General features: G+C 54.3%; 5 protein-coding genes across 6 annotated transcripts; 2 read left to right on the forward strand and 3 right to left on the reverse strand.

Annotated features, from left to right (window-relative positions):
• Nucleotides 1-1,098: 1,098 nt before the first annotated feature.
• Nucleotides 1,099-3,309, reverse strand: IUM83_16145 (Small conductance calcium-activated potassium channel protein; the record flags this gene model as incomplete). Of its 2 annotated transcripts, XM_067941008.1 has the most annotated exons (2): nucleotides 1,992-2,117; nucleotides 2,209-3,309. In XM_067941008.1, the coding sequence occupies 2 exons, from the start codon at nucleotides 3,307-3,309 to the stop codon at nucleotides 1,992-1,994; spliced, it is 1,227 nt and encodes a 408-aa protein (XP_067785374.1). The 2 variants fall into 2 exon arrangements, with proteins under 2 accessions (XP_067785375.1, XP_067785374.1); XM_067941007.1 differs by having other exon boundaries at nucleotides 1,099-3,309.
• A 488-nt stretch (nucleotides 3,310-3,797) lies between these two features.
• On the reverse strand, nucleotides 3,798-4,492 carry IUM83_16146 (40S ribosomal protein S15a; the record flags this gene model as incomplete). The annotated part of the gene is made up of 3 exons (XM_067941009.1): nucleotides 3,798-4,073; nucleotides 4,150-4,192; nucleotides 4,437-4,492. 3 exons carry the CDS (start codon nucleotides 4,490-4,492, stop codon nucleotides 3,798-3,800), a joined length of 375 nt encoding a protein of 124 aa, XP_067785376.1.
• A 315-nt stretch (nucleotides 4,493-4,807) lies between these two features.
• Nucleotides 4,808-8,661, reverse strand: IUM83_16147 (putative calcineurin-like phosphoesterase; the record flags this gene model as incomplete). Its single annotated transcript, XM_067941010.1, has 2 exons — nucleotides 4,808-7,961; nucleotides 8,090-8,661. The coding sequence occupies 2 exons, from the start codon at nucleotides 8,659-8,661 to the stop codon at nucleotides 4,808-4,810; spliced, it is 3,726 nt and encodes a 1,241-aa protein (XP_067785377.1).
• A 1,474-nt stretch (nucleotides 8,662-10,135) lies between these two features.
• On the forward strand, nucleotides 10,136-11,864 carry IUM83_16148 (uncharacterized protein; the record flags this gene model as incomplete). Its single annotated transcript, XM_067941011.1, has 6 exons — nucleotides 10,136-10,348; nucleotides 10,410-10,590; nucleotides 10,664-10,863; nucleotides 10,937-11,169; nucleotides 11,240-11,331; nucleotides 11,392-11,864. The coding sequence occupies 6 exons, from the start codon at nucleotides 10,136-10,138 to the stop codon at nucleotides 11,862-11,864; spliced, it is 1,392 nt and encodes a 463-aa protein (XP_067785382.1).
• Nucleotides 11,865-12,091: 227 nt separating this feature from the next.
• On the forward strand, nucleotides 12,092-14,340 carry IUM83_16149 (Dynein assembly factor 3, C-terminal domain; the record flags this gene model as incomplete). Its single annotated transcript, XM_067941012.1, has 10 exons — nucleotides 12,092-12,502; nucleotides 12,573-12,741; nucleotides 12,806-12,891; nucleotides 12,957-13,094; nucleotides 13,165-13,329; nucleotides 13,397-13,477; nucleotides 13,554-13,678; nucleotides 13,753-13,834; nucleotides 13,903-14,093; nucleotides 14,157-14,340. 10 exons carry the CDS (start codon nucleotides 12,092-12,094, stop codon nucleotides 14,338-14,340), a joined length of 1,632 nt encoding a protein of 543 aa, XP_067785383.1.
• Between the last annotated feature and the right edge of the window lie 260 nt (nucleotides 14,341-14,600).

Consider the following 14,600-nt stretch of genomic DNA (forward strand, 5'->3'; position numbering starts at 1 on the left):
CACAGTTCTCGGTCGTAGCGAAGGTCTGCCGGCGATACGATGTCTGATTATTGGTAACATCAGTCGCGAAGATGCTGTCACACTTGTACTAGAAGTTGAGAGCATCTCGACAGGAGATTCGATGTCTCTGTTAAAGTTTGAACCGGACATAGAGCTTGAACCTGAACCTCTTCTCGCGGCTCCACGATATCACACTATCGCCTTACCGCCAACAACGAATGGGTTACTAGTTCGCCGTGAAAGTAAGCGTATTGGAGAGCGCAATTCTGTGGTGGAAGTGTACTTCCAAATCGGCAAAGTCGGACCGGAAGACCGAGCATATGCAATCTTGCTGCGTGCCCTAGTGGCACAGCCTCTCTTTCACGAGCTGCGGACCAGGCAGCAACTAGGTTATACGGTGACATGCAGCGTTCGGGACACTCATGGTGTGCTGGGTCTCAGTGTTAGTGTTCAATCTGCGTCTCACGCAGCTGGGGCCGTAGCGAAAAAGTTGGATGCTTTTCTGCACGAAGACTTCCCACACGAGTATCTCCTCTCTGAGAAGCGACTGTCACCCAAACGTTTTGCGGCCCACGTGCAGACACTTCAACGAGTATACGCACGACCCGATTCGACATTGGTAGAGCAAAGCGAACGATACTGGGAAGAAATCGTAAGTGGGCGGCTGGAGTTTGACTTGGATGTACGTATCGCCAAAGCTCTGGAAGGCTGTACACGCCAAGGTCTGATCAATCGATATCAATGCTGGCTACAAGGGAGTACTAGCTGCTGCAATGACTGCACGAACAGACCTCCTGTAGACCGCAAGATTCATCACAGAACGAGCAAAGGTCATTTCGGCCCACGAAAGCTGCGAGTGCACGTTGTGGGAAAATGCAGCCCATTCAAGCCGCTCGAGCAACTTGTACCTCCAGATAAAACTCCGGTGATCATTACAGGCGACCTTCATGATTTCAAGCGCAAGTTGCAGTGTCACTGCCACGTTGGCAATGCGAACAGTTGTTAGAGTGGAATGGCCAATTGAGCAATCTATTGGGACTAGTGCAATTTAGCTGACTGACGCACGGATATCTACATATTATTGGACCCGTGGACGTGTCAACCTTCGCCCTCCTCCTCGTTAGTTTTTTGGTATTCCCTCAACTCTGACGGTGTTACAAAGTTGTGTATGGATGGCCGATGTGTTGTTACAGTGCTGCCCCGTCGAAGCCGTGGTGTGGAGGAGGTACTTCCTGCATTTGAGCCATCATCACTTGATTTCGACCCACGGCGAAGTAGATTCCTTGCTGATCCCCGCGACTTGGACATTTCGTGCAGTGCATCGGTCACCACAAGTCGCTTCTCTAGACTCAAAACACGACTCTCAAGCATTTCGTTCTGCGTCGCCATGCGCGACTTCATAGCCTCCACCTCGTCCGACACGCGTGACACTTGCTCCAGTAGACTTTGCAGTGTCAACTCCAGCACGAGAGCCCAGGTCGGGACATTTTCTGGTGACGTCGGCGCAGCGCTCGTACCAATGATACGTGCAGCTTCATTGGTTGAGTTACGTGGACTTGAGCCACTGCCCTCGTTCTCTTGTAGTGTTGACATCGTTGGAACGTGCTGACGGAGTTGATACGGCTGCTGCTGTGCACGTGGTGGTGACCGCTGAAGTTGGTTCGGCTGGAGCTGCAGCTGCTGCATGAGAGCAAGTGGACCGCTTGTGGATGGCAGCGATAGTGATCCTCCTCCGTTCGCCGGTGCAACCTCCGCGGGTGATTCTCGTATCGCTGCTGCAATAATGCTACTCAGCCTCCGCTTGCTACGTGATCGATCTGCACTTTGGGTAACAAAGAGCTCGGAGAGCTCCTCGATCTTGGTACGGATATACTCAACGTTAACCTCCATCATTTCGAGCATCGTCATCTGCGAATCCAAGGGGTCGCTAACATCCTGTGAATGCACTCGCCGCTTCACTTGTCGATATTTGTTCAGCACCGTGAACAATTTCAGCTCTGCGCGGCGTAATGCTCGCTTGGTGCTGCTGGTCCCTGTGGGGTTGCCTTTGCTTTCAACAGGAACTTCGGTGTTTTCTCCTTTATCACGGCACGGTACACCCAAATGTCGGCGTTGAGCTGCACGAAGCTGTACAAACGCCTGGAGAGCTCGGGCAGCATGATCATTGATGAGCCGTCGGTTTTCATCTTTCTTGAGGAAGGCGTTCACCTTGTGCTCCGAGCGCGTGAGCACCAGGTAATTGCTCATGACGGCAATGGTAACAGCGGTGGAGAGCGTGCCGAAAATTCCAGCACATACAGCAACCGACCGCCCTAAAGTCGTTCGGGGGACAACATCGCCGTAGCCGATGGTCAAAATGGTGATGATAAGCATCCACAGTGCATCGTCTAGCGCCATGGGCTGACAACACGAGTCTCCTTTAAACGCGCAAAGGAAGCGCTCCGCGACGTACAACGCATAACCTGCTACAAACCCCAGAGCGGCGAAGCTCGCCATTAGACAACTGGTAGGGTGGTTTTTCAGCGTTGACTTCAAGAAGAACGTGGCCGTGAAGTCGACGTTGGTGAGCGCGCCAATAAACCACCCGTTGCTCGTGTTGAACGAGTTCCGGAACTGCACCACGCGCAACACTAGACCCACGCGCGTGAACATGATGAGACTCGTGGCCACCGTCAGCTGAGGCCATTTAGGATCGACGTCCTCAATTCCAGGGAATGGGTGAACAGCAAGCACAGCGATTTCGACGAGAAGTATCCGGCGCAACGAAGAGCTCAGCAGCGTGGCCTTGGGCGGCATGATGTTTTTGAGCTTCATGATTTCGCACTCGGCTGCGTAGTACAGGTAGACGTAGTACAGCAAGAGCGCTGTTGAAAATGTGATGAGGAATCGCAGCGCCACGAGAATCATCCGGCCTTCTTTCACTGGCACAGACGTGCCCAACGCCTCGAAACACTGCGAACACTGTGTAGTCGAGTCCACGGGGCACGGGGCGGGCAACGTCTGCGTGTTGACGAACCACAAGTACTCCATCTGCACCATCATGAGCGCCAGCCCGAAGAACGCGTAGAAGAGCTGGAAGGCTGCGTGTCGCCGCTGCGCGCGCACCAGCGCCACTCGCTGTTCCTGCACCGACGCCATCTCCGCGCTGGTGGCTTTGGCCTTGCTGCCAAACGTATTGCTAGCACTCGCTTTGGGTTTCTGCGGCACCGGCACGGTCACTGCGTCTGGGCCCGGGCGCAAATCCGCTTCGGATGACGCGGCAGCCATGGTGGAGGCGTCCAGCGGCACGATCTCGTTCCTGTTCGGCATTCTGGTCGCCGGATGTGAAGACACGCACGCGGCACAAACTCACGGGACTGGCGGCCAGGACGCGCGGGCATTCACTCCAGCTTCAAGTCCACGGCCAGCACGTCTGCCTGCCTGCTGCCTGCCTCAAGCCTCAAGGTGTCTCTCGCCACTGTAACTTCGTGGCGAACTCCATGCAGCAGCGGCATATTAATAGGGAGCAGCTCAATCAGTTTCTTCTCTTCACAAACGAACCTCTCTCGCTGGTAATAGCGCTTCACAACAACACAGCTCCGAGGCGTCAGGCAACAACAATGGCACGCAACGCATGCTCAGAGACAAACGGCAACAATCCAACAGCGCGGGCGTAACGCAAAGACGTCTGCTTTAAATTAGCGAGGCTCTCCGCGCGGTTAAATCCCCTCAAATCCTCTCCTTCCTCCGTCTGGCACGACCACAGGACGCGGTCGGTGGCGCGAGGCGGCTCAAGGTCATGTCTGGGCAGCAGGCGCCTAGTAGAAGAAGCCGATGATCTTGCCACCCGTGTGTTTGCGGCGGGCCTCGTGGTGGTCCATGATGCCGTACGTGGTGCTCACCACGATGTGGCCGAACTGGCGCGAGGGCAGCAGGTTGTTGATCCACTTCTCGTAGTCCGCCAGCTTGACGTCGAAGCGCGGCGAGATGACGCCGCACTTGTTGATGCGGCCCTTGAGCTCCACCACGATCTTGCCGGCGCGGTGGTCGTCGATGATCTCGAACTCGCCGATGTAGCCGTTCTTCTGCATGACCTGCAGGAACTTGACGATCACCTTGGAGCTCGGGCGGATGAGCACCTGGCGCTTGCCGCGCTTCTCGGCGTTGTACATCGTCTTGAGGCAGTCGGCCAGCACGCTCATACGAACCATGGCTGCGGGCAGCAGAGCACAACACGTTAATCCCTACGTCTAAGGGCCAAGGTCAGCCGCCGCCCGCGCGCGCGGCCTCCACACTGCGAACCTCCTCCAAGCAGAGGAGGCGAGCGACGGAGCACTGCACAGCGCGGGGCGGGCGGGGCCTCCAAAGCCGCGCGGCAGCTCGCCCCGACCAGGCGGGGAGCAACTGCCGCGCGGCTTCTCTGATGCTGCGGCGAAGGCGGCGGCGTGGTCACGTACTTGCTAGTGGGGGTGGTTAGCTTCGAAAAGACTGGAGAGAGATTTGCGAATGGCAATGGCGGACGCCATTGCGCTCGGCGCCTTGCCCTTCAGAGCCAACCAAATTGGACAAGAGCGTTACGTACGCCACACCAACTATTGTGACCACAAGTAAGATGTTGTGTGCGCCACGTCATAATACTATCATACCGGTAAGAAGTCGGTAAAACATGCTCTTCAACCGTGTGGTGTGCGCTTTAGTTGTAGCAGCAGCTCTTATGCACCGGCGAAGGTCAAGTTGAAGCCGAACGGCGATTTGTTGTCTACTCTAGCATACCTACATATCGACAGGAATGTACACTGCTTGGATACCTCGTTATTGCTGCTGCTGGCTACTCGCCGCTACTGGCGTCGGTGGCGTCTTGCACCTCGGGCGACAGGCCGCTGCCGTCTGTCGGCCCCGAGTCGATGATGCGCAGGCTGCGCAGGAACTCCGGGTACGAGACGTATGTGCGCGTCTCCTCCGTCTCCTCGCCCGCGTTCGACATGCGACGCACGGTCGTACGGTGCGCGAAGGCGTCGGCGAGCTGCTCCAGCTGTGACAGCTTCAGTGGCGCGCCGTGCTCCTCGTTGATGGCCTGCATCGTGGCGACGAACTGCTCCTTCGTGACGTACCCGTGGCGCTTGCGGTCCAGTATCCGGAACAGGAATTTGATGTACAGTCGCTGCTCGTGCAGTGACTGCTTGACGCTGTCCACGAAAGTGTCCGCCCAAGCCTGGTTCTTCGACGGCTGCCCTTCCTGGTCGTCGTCCCCGGACAGCGAGTCACGAACGTCTAACGCAGCCAGGTTCGTGTTTGACGCGCCGAGGCTCGCCAACCACAGCCGCCGCTGGAAGGTGCTGTCGGGCGAGAAAGTGTCCTCAAACACGACCCAGTCCAAGCCCCTCGTGTCCCACTGATGCCGCTGGTTAATGCCGTAGTAGCTGAGCAAGATCGAGTTGAACAGCAGCTGTGCTTCATCATTGTTCAACTCCGGTACCATGTTCAGCTCCTGCGTCCCCTTCAAGATATCGTCCACGGTCAGCTTCCCCGTCTTACTGTGGTCAAACGCGTCGAACGCATCCCGCAACGACGTGAACTTGTTGGGGTTCTGCAGTAATGTGGCGCAGCGGTTCAGGAGCGAGATGGCCTTCGTGTCGTCCACCTCGAACAGCTCCTGCAGGTAATCTGCGCGGCTGAACTCGGCGAAGAACGAGCAAAACTCCTGATAATCCACCACACCGTCGTGGTTCTGGTCCAGGTGCTGCATCAGCTCGAAAATCTGCTGCTCTGAAAGCGTATCGCCTAGCTGCAGTTTGCCTTGAATAGTGCTACGAAACACTTCGTACGTGACCAGCCCATTACGCAGGTAGTTTTCCTTTGGCTGCGACTTGTCACCATTGGAGGAAGTACTGTTCACTTGGGTATTCTCGCCAGATTTGGGGGTAGGTTTCGTAACCAGCTCCTTCTTGGCAGCTCCAGGCGGAGGTGACTGGAAGAGGTTGAAAGCAAAATGCAGTTTGTCCTGTAGCGTCATTTTCTCCGAGTCCGTTTCGGAAGGACGGGGTAACGCTTGGCAGAATCCCATCCAGACCTTCCGGATCAGGTTCCGCCTCCACTCCACGTTGCCTCCATCCAGTTCAACGGTGTATCGATTGAGGAACTTCTGGTAGTCGACGCCTCCTTGCTGATCTTCCTCAGCCAGTTGATGGAAATAGGAGAGGAAGCTTGCCTGGATGCCCAAAACCTTCTGTAAAGTTGCCTTCCACTCGAGTTTCGTGACGCGTCCAGATCCTGTTGTATCCAGCTCGTTGAAAGCAGACAGCAGCACGTTCTTCTTTTCGCAAATAATCTCCACTAAAGACATAAGTGTTCTGCGCTCCAACCGCTGAGCTTTTTTCCGCCATTCATTCCTTCCAGCATCCTTCAGTTTCTGAAGCGGCTGCGAAGAAAATTGCACCACGTGCGGCTTCACTTCGTTGTCTTCGCCCAACTCCAGCTGGACGTATGCACCCTTATTGGTCTGGGAACCGCAGTAGCTTGAAGCTGAAAACACAGTCAGAAGCAAACCATCGTGAACGATGTCGAAGCCTTCTTCTCTGCATTCATGAGACCGAATAATTAGGCTGATTCCGTTTTGTGCGCAAAACGCCTTGGTGATATCAGGGCCAAACTCCACTCCGGCTCCACGACTTGACGGTTTCCACCCGTCTTCGTCGCGCGGGTCGCTCCACAGTAGATGCGTGAAGACCTCATCAGCACGGCTCGTGCCTTGCGTAGGAATCTCACGACGGTGGTCGAGCTGGAGAAGCTCCTCGATCGTCACATTTTCGTGGTTACTCAAACCACCATGCACAATGAAAACACGCTTGTTAAGCAGCGAAAAAATCGGGAAGAGACCAAACACCGTCTCGAACATCTGGAACAGTTTCATCGGCGAGTAATTGATCGAAGTGCCCAGGCCACTCCATCCGGCCACCTCGTCGTTGTCAGTGCCATACTTGGTATACACTTCGTCTTCAAAACCGAAAACTTCGTTGATCATACGCTCTTCGTGGTTGCCACGGTTCAGAAACACGAAATCGGGATACAAAAGCTTGAATATTAGCAACAGCAAGATGACCTCAATTCCGTGTGATCCGCGATCCACAAAGTCGCCGTTGAAGAGATACCACGTTTTGCTGCTAGGCACGCCGTTCTTGTCCATGATTGTTAGCAGATCTTCCAGCTGCCCGTGAAGGTCACCCACCACAACCAATTGCACACCCATGGGAATCTTAATGTCATTCATCGGCGACTCGTGCATCTTTCGGAATAGCTTCTCGGACTCGTCCAAAATCTGGCGAACAAACACGCGGTGCAGCAAGATGCCGTTACGGAACTGGTTAATGAGCTTCTTCACCGTGTCAAGTCGCAACGGGAACGAAACATGGACGCCGCGATAGTGCGAAAGAGACTCCTTCACGCGATCTTTCTCCGAGACGTCGTCATCAGGGAACTGCATTGTGTCCAATGAGCCAAGCATTGGCACCATCGAGTGCAACTCGTTGATACTCGTGGATTTGTTGAGTATTCGCACCATCTGCACTGTGCGCTGCTCCTGAACTGTCTCCAGTAGGTTCCATGTGTTGAAATTGAGCTGTGTCCTGAAGACAGCGTACGACAAGTGCTGGCGGATCGCGTTCTTGATGCGGTTGGCTGAGAGCACCGCGTCGGAGTACAGCTCCACGTGCTCCAGCGCAAATCTCTGCATCTGGTTGTCCTTTTTCACCAGCTCCACATTCACGAACGCGCTTCCGTCCACCGAGTCGTCCGCAGCGTCCACCTGCACGACTCTGCCGACCAGGATGCCGTACACCAACACGCGCGTGCCGAGCTTCAAGGACGACTTCTGGATCTTGATGGGCGAGCAGTCCCGGCAGATGCGCACCTCGTCGTAGTAGCCCTGCATAGGCAGCCTCGGCACGAACACCGAGCACTCGTCGCACATGCACGTGCCGCACTTGCTGCGGGTCGTCACCAAAAACACACACAAAGCAGCGCGTCAACACAACCCGTCCGTCAGCGTAACCGCCTGCAAACCAGGCAGCTCCATGGCTATTCCTCCCGGGCCTCTGAGCCTCGTCGCACGTACCGGCAGTGGTGCGGGCGGATGAAGAAGCTGAACTCCTTCTTGCAGACCATGCAGCACTTGGAGTTCTGCACCCAGATGGGGCGCAGCGCGAGGCGGAAGGCGCGCTCCCACTTGAGGTACACGGCGTCCTTGCCCGCGCGCAGCTTCCAGCACATGAGCTGCCCCGTGGGCGAGTAGCCCGTGAGCTGCATCTCCAGCTTCTTGCGGTTGAACACGAGCCCGCGCTTGATGAGGTCGGCGTCGTACTCGTCCTCGCTCTTGGCCAGGTCCTTGGCGTTCACGGACGCGTTCAGCATCATGACGCCGCGCAGGTGCTTGGACGTGAGCGTCAGGTGCACGCGCCGCGGCCCCTCGGGACCGCCGCCGGGCGCCGCCGCGGGCATCGGCAGCTCGTAGTAGCAGAAGCGGCCGTTGCGGAACAGCAGGAAGTAGCGGAAGTGCGCGTAGTCGCCCAGCTTGATGAGCGCGCCCTCCATGAGCTTGTGGTCCTCGTAGTAGTTGTTCACGGGCTCCTCCTCGCCCGAGACCCAGTGCCCCAGCCACGCGCGCGACGTGAAGCCCTCCGTGTCCATGGCGACAAGTGCAGTCTACGCGGCAAATGATTAACTGAGCCGTTCCGCCGCTCCTCATCCCTCTCCCTCTGGACCCGGCTAGCTTGATGTATATGGTATTGCAGGTATTACTGCTCGAAGCTGTATGTAGAATCAGTGTACACAACTGTACCTCAACTCAGATCAAGTAGTAAAGGTCATGCGCGTGCCCTATCGCCTTTTGGAGTTCAACTGGCGCGGAATGTGGCAAATGCGGTGCCAGAAACAGCGTCCGAATGTGGTACATGTAGAAACCGGTAGATAGTCCTGTGCGCAGCAGAATGGAATGGAGGAACTACCTTATCTAAGTGAATATCTACCCAAATGTACAGACAGACGGTTCCAATACGGAAGTACTTACGAAAGTATTTCGTATTGGATTAAATCGGTTAAGTTTGCACCGCACCAATGCAGCCATGTTAGCGAAAGTCTGCGCGGGAAAGACTTTTCACGACCCGCTGACCTCCGCCGCTACCTAAATAAATCCAATAAAGAAATCGGGGCGAGGCGTCAGCCGAATCTCCGGTTGTATGAATACTAAGGGAAACTGCTCTGAAGCTAGTCATTTAGATGTATTCGCCTTATCAAGCTGTGTATGCGGTATGCGATATGAGTTTGACCATATCTTGATGGGAGTCACCAAGACTAGGCTTTTAATTTTAAACAGAATAAGATATTATTACTAAAGAATGAAGAAAACTTGCTACGCATTCTTGTATTATCGGTAAACATTGTATTTCATGGTATACAAACATTGTTTCCTATGCGCGGTTGTCTGTGATGGCGCAGTTAACCGGTTAGGCTGACAAAGGCATAGTCGTGAAAATGGTATTCGCTTTGATGGTGTGCAAGTTGGGAGTCTCGTTTGCATAGTTTGTTAGGTACACTAATTCACAAAAATGTAGGCTGAGAACTCTAGGTTATGATGATGGTGATCGCAGGTGTCTACTTAAATTTAGTTAAGAACTTTCTGAAAAGTCCTTAATCACTGGACAATACGTGGTTTTGCATCTCTTCTTAGTGGCTTTGGCCGTTCGGCGTAACCTTCAAGGGGTGGATGGGGTTTTATGACGACTCGACTTGAGGTTCGTGAGTGGAATAAATGTTTTTCCCCCAATACGAAAACACCCATCTTGGCCGAGATGGAGTTTACCAGTGGACGTTTCCGGCTGTGTGAAGTGTGAGGCCGTACTGCATTGTAAGTAGAGCAACAGCACGGATAACTGGTCTGTAATCAATCTGACTCGTTGACTCACATGACTCTAGCGTCATGCCGCTGCAAATTGCAGCAATCCTGTGCGCTAGCAAGCGGAAGGCCTTGCAACAACGAACTAATTGGGCTTCCTGACCGTTCCTGGCAAGCGGCCAGTATGTTAAACGTGGCGTCTGAATGTGGTACAGCGTTCTGAAATCAGCGTTCGGAGGGCATGTGAGTCGCATGCCATGATGTGACAAGTTGAAGAAGTTCTTGGTGCCGCTGGACAGCTACGCCGTGCGCCTATCGCTGGTGGAGGGTTCCGTGCCGCTCTTGGGGGCCCTCGCGCCGCTGCTGGAGCTGCTGCACGGCCCGCCGTCGGCCGAGAACCCCGTGCCGTGCGTGGTGCTCCGCGTGCAGGACAGTCAGCTGTTCAACGCGGTGGACGAGATCGCCAACGTCTTCCTGGAGCAGGTTGTTGCGTAGTTGACCGCCTCTACTGCTGGCACTACGCAGACTGACGGACGGCGTGCAGGGGATCCTGACGGGCATCTTGGCGTCGCTGCGCGCCGGCCAGCGAGGCCTCTTCGTGCCGGTGCCGGTGCCGGGCGACTCCACGATCGGGATCATCAGCGGCAAGATGGAGCAGCTGGCGGCGTCCGTGGGCGCCGACGTGCACATGAGAGTGGAGGACTTCGCCAGCCTCGCAGCCAGCAGTGAGTGTCGCGGTCTATTGGCTGAAGAGTGAGGGGACTCAGCTCGAGCTGTTGCTGCTGCTGCTGCTGCCAGCGAGCGACGTCTTCGACATGCTGCTGAGGACCGTCCTCAAGTTCCAGCTCCTGTCCAGCGGCTGCCTGCAGTTCGAGAAGAGGGACGAGGCGCCGCAGGTGCTGATGACAAGCGAGCCGCACTCGGGGGAGGTGCCGACGACTGCGATCCTGAACGTGCAGCTGGTCACAGACTCGGCTGGGCGTCCGGTCATTGAGCTGGTACGAAAGTGCCGACATCGCTGCTATATACCTGCTGCTCAGACGGCAAACTGGGCTGAGTGTTGTGGTGCAGGAATGCGTGCCCAAGATGCTGCTGCTGCAGACAGTAGCAGAGCCCACTGGTTCTAGCTCGCAGCGCCGTGCCTCCGTAATGGTGTTGCCGCGCCTGGGCAGAGGTTGGCTGGTGTCACGCTTCAGCAACAATCCGGTTTCCTATCTAGCTGCGGGGCTGGATGAGGATTGGAGCCACTACAAGGCGAGAATTGCTGAAGATGTCAAACCCAACAAACGCGCTCAACCGTTGAGGTGCGGGTGCTGTTGTTTGAGTAAAGTGCAGGGTATTTTGAGGTAGCTAACTGCAACTCGGTGTCCACAGTTGTAGTTTAGACCGCCAGAAAGGATTTCATCGCTACGCGCCCCAGACCGATGAAGAGTTTCGACGCTATTGGCTCGGTGTTCACCGCATTCGTACGTTCCTGGGATGATAATTATCAATTGCGAAAAGCTAACAGTGATCCGTGTCTGAAGGTTTGCCGGAGGACTTCGGAGGCTACGCTCACGTTTCGTTTTCTAGCCGTCTGAAGTTCACGTACCCGGCTTGCTGTGTTGCTTCCCTATGGACCATTCTGCTTCGTGAGACGTGTGCGAAGTCGGTGGAGATAATTGAACAGTTCCAGTTCCTTCTTCAGGTAATGATCGGCAAGAAGGCGATAACCGTGGGCAGGGCCATCGAACCGCCCAACAGCACGAACTTGCTACCTGCAATCGGATCGATCTCTGCGGAACTTCTACAGCCCATGTTGTTCGATCTGGAGTCAATGAAGAATGAGACATCCCAGAATCAGTACAAGGGGCAGCTCGCTGAGGACGTGAACGAGCAGAAAGTGATCAAGGGAAAGAAGCAACGGAAGCAGCACGCAGAGGCTCCGCGAGTGAAGAGTCAGTCGGTGAAGAGTCAGCGCGGGGAGAAGCAACGCGTGAAGACAGAGCGGATGAAGTAGTGTGCGTGATGTGATAAGTGTGTGATGCGACCAGAACGTAGTGCTGCATATTGACTTGATAGCATGCACCTTTGTTACGCGCTTGCAAGTTTTGCGACCTCAGTGAGAAGTGTATTGTTGCCTTTCACCACGCCGCAGCCATTGTGCCTCTTCGCACACGAAAGTATCTTTCGGTGGTCGCACCTCGCGCCCCTTCCAGCGCTATTGCTAGATTTGCAGCGGAGACGATGGCTCGGACCCACAGCGCACTCATGATGAGCATGGGCACCGTCAATATGTGGGGCTTCTCGCCCGCGTTCGACGTCTGCAGCGGCTTTCCGGGGTGGGGCAAGAGCAAGAGCTCCGCTACCGCAGTCAGTGCGAGCGCTGACTCCAGCGAGGAGAAAGAGTCTGCAGAGCCGATCAATATCTTGCTGGCGGGACCGGGAGACGTGCGCCACGTGCTGGCTACTATCTCGCACCGCCGTCGATGGGACCCAGCACTGAAGCATCGGCCGGTGCACATTTACCTTTTCGAGAAGGCCATCGAGACGCTTGCGCGGGACTTGCTGCTGCTTCAAGTAGCGCTCAACACGAGTCTTCCACTGCGTCAACGCTGCAACACCTTTTTGGAGATTTTTGGCAACGCCCGGGTGCAGGTGCGTGATCTAGTAGAGCAGTAGCTGGCGCTGCAGTAAGCTCATGTTTGAATGCTGCTGTCATGTGAAGGAGCGGACAAGTGCCTACATCGAAGAGCAGGCGAAGATGCTGATGGACTTTGTCTACAACGATCGAGGTCCGTTGGCTGGTCTTGTTGATCTCTCGCATTTAAAGATGCGGACCCACGATGATCTCATCGACACATTCCGAAGCTGGTTTCAAAGTGTCAAGTTTGATGGTAAGAGTTTTCTTGTTGCCCAAGAAAAAAGTTGACGAGCTAACATTGCCACCTGCTCTCATAGTTGACACACTTAGAGATCATCGCCTCCGCCACTACTATGAAGTTCGATACGATTATCGAAACAACCTGATCGACTGGGATTACACCGTAAGCATTGTAGATTCAAGCTCGAGTTCCTCGGTGTCTAATACTTATGTTACCCTGCACAACAGATGAAGCTCAAGAAGATAGAAAATGCCAGCGTGATTCACATTCGGCAGTATCGCGACTGGAGGAACTCAGGTGTGGCGTTTGAATTCGGCGATCAAGCCTACACCGTTCCGAACCGCACGATGGCAGCGTATACCGAGGTAAGTGGTCGATGCCGTTGTTAGGTGCAACCTCCATAATCTGATCGTGTTGCTGGCACCAATCGGACAGGCAAAGAAGAAACACCATGGGTCCGTGTTGTGCAGAGGCATCTGGACAGATATTATCGTGAGCCCCTACATATCGTTCGGTGTTCACTGTGAGAAGTCCAACAAGTTTGCAGAGCAGCTCTTCGAAATTCACAACAAGGGCACTGGTGTGGAGCAAAACCGCCATGTAAGCTCTGCGGCAATGTGCTAAAATATCCTGGTTGGAAGCTTGACTTACTGCTTTGTGTGATAAGAATACGGTGGAGGTTGCAGTGTACAACGTGCTTTCGTATCTGTATGAGATCGAAACGGGGAAAGTGTACAAAATGGAAAAGGTGTCATCCATTAGCGTAACGCAGCCTGAGATGTTCACTCAACCGTATTCACTAACATGATGAATGCTCCTGTCAGGAACACGATATTTTCAGTGGCATTGGTGAGGCAGACGATGTTCAAGATACTGACAACCAACCAACGGAAAATAAGCGGTTTGAAGAGCTCAACGAAGAGACGAACCAGCTGAAGGCGAGTGAAGAGTAAGAAAGCTCTGCATATTTCTTCATCTTGTATTACAAATGTGGTTGCCGATTAATATATTGGTATATCCTAGGGAATTACTGAAGCAGCAAGAAGAATACGCTCAAGCTCAACACCGTGATAAGACCATCAGGGAATCCTTACAGGGTGTGAAGGTACTCGCTGTTGCTGCACTTTGTACTCGTGACACAAGCGCTTGCCTGGTTAACCCGTGCCACTGTAGATCATTCCGCTGGCAGGGAATATGGAGGACTTGTTTCCAAAAAGGCGCTACGCCAAACTATTCGACTACGCCTTTGTTTCATCGCAGCAGTGTCACACACTACAGCCCTCCGACAATGTGGAAGAGCAGGCGAAAGTAACTTTTACGAACATACTGAAGGACACTTCAGCCATTGACGTCGAGTCGTCTGTGTACGTGCATCAGCCGCCGTTATTGGTATGTGCAAAATAATCTGATAGTGCTCGGTCGTGCAGGTTTATGCTCCCTCTCAAGGAAGAACAAAGGGCTCTCTACGTGACCAAGTTGCAGGATTGGATGGCACACCATTCGCTAGAGCCCACGTATCGTTTTGGCGGCAAGAAAGAACCCTCGAACCACGACATGACCGAGATCAAGAACGCAGTGCTCCGGTTTAGCCACAACGAGAAAAAAGCGTAAGTCACCTCGGCAAGCGTAATTGCTGCCAACACTGAGCAACCAGTAAGATGGCAACCTGGTGTTACTGAAAATCCAAGAATGTTGCACGAACACAACTGGCCGTTGTCGATGTCGTTCAACAACGTTCCTACCTTCACAAAACTGTGGCAACTGAACTTCGTGTAGTCTAGGCACGATTTTTTAACATGGCGAGCCATGAGCGGGGGCAGGTTCGTACATGAAGTCAACAGCGCGGTAGATGTCCACCTGGTCTTCGAATC

The sequence above is a fragment of the Phytophthora cinnamomi genome, assembly GCF_018691715.1.
Source record: "Phytophthora cinnamomi strain GKB4 chromosome Unknown Contig80, whole genome shotgun sequence".
Lineage (NCBI taxonomy): Eukaryota > Oomycota > Peronosporomycetes > Peronosporales > Peronosporaceae > Phytophthora > Phytophthora cinnamomi.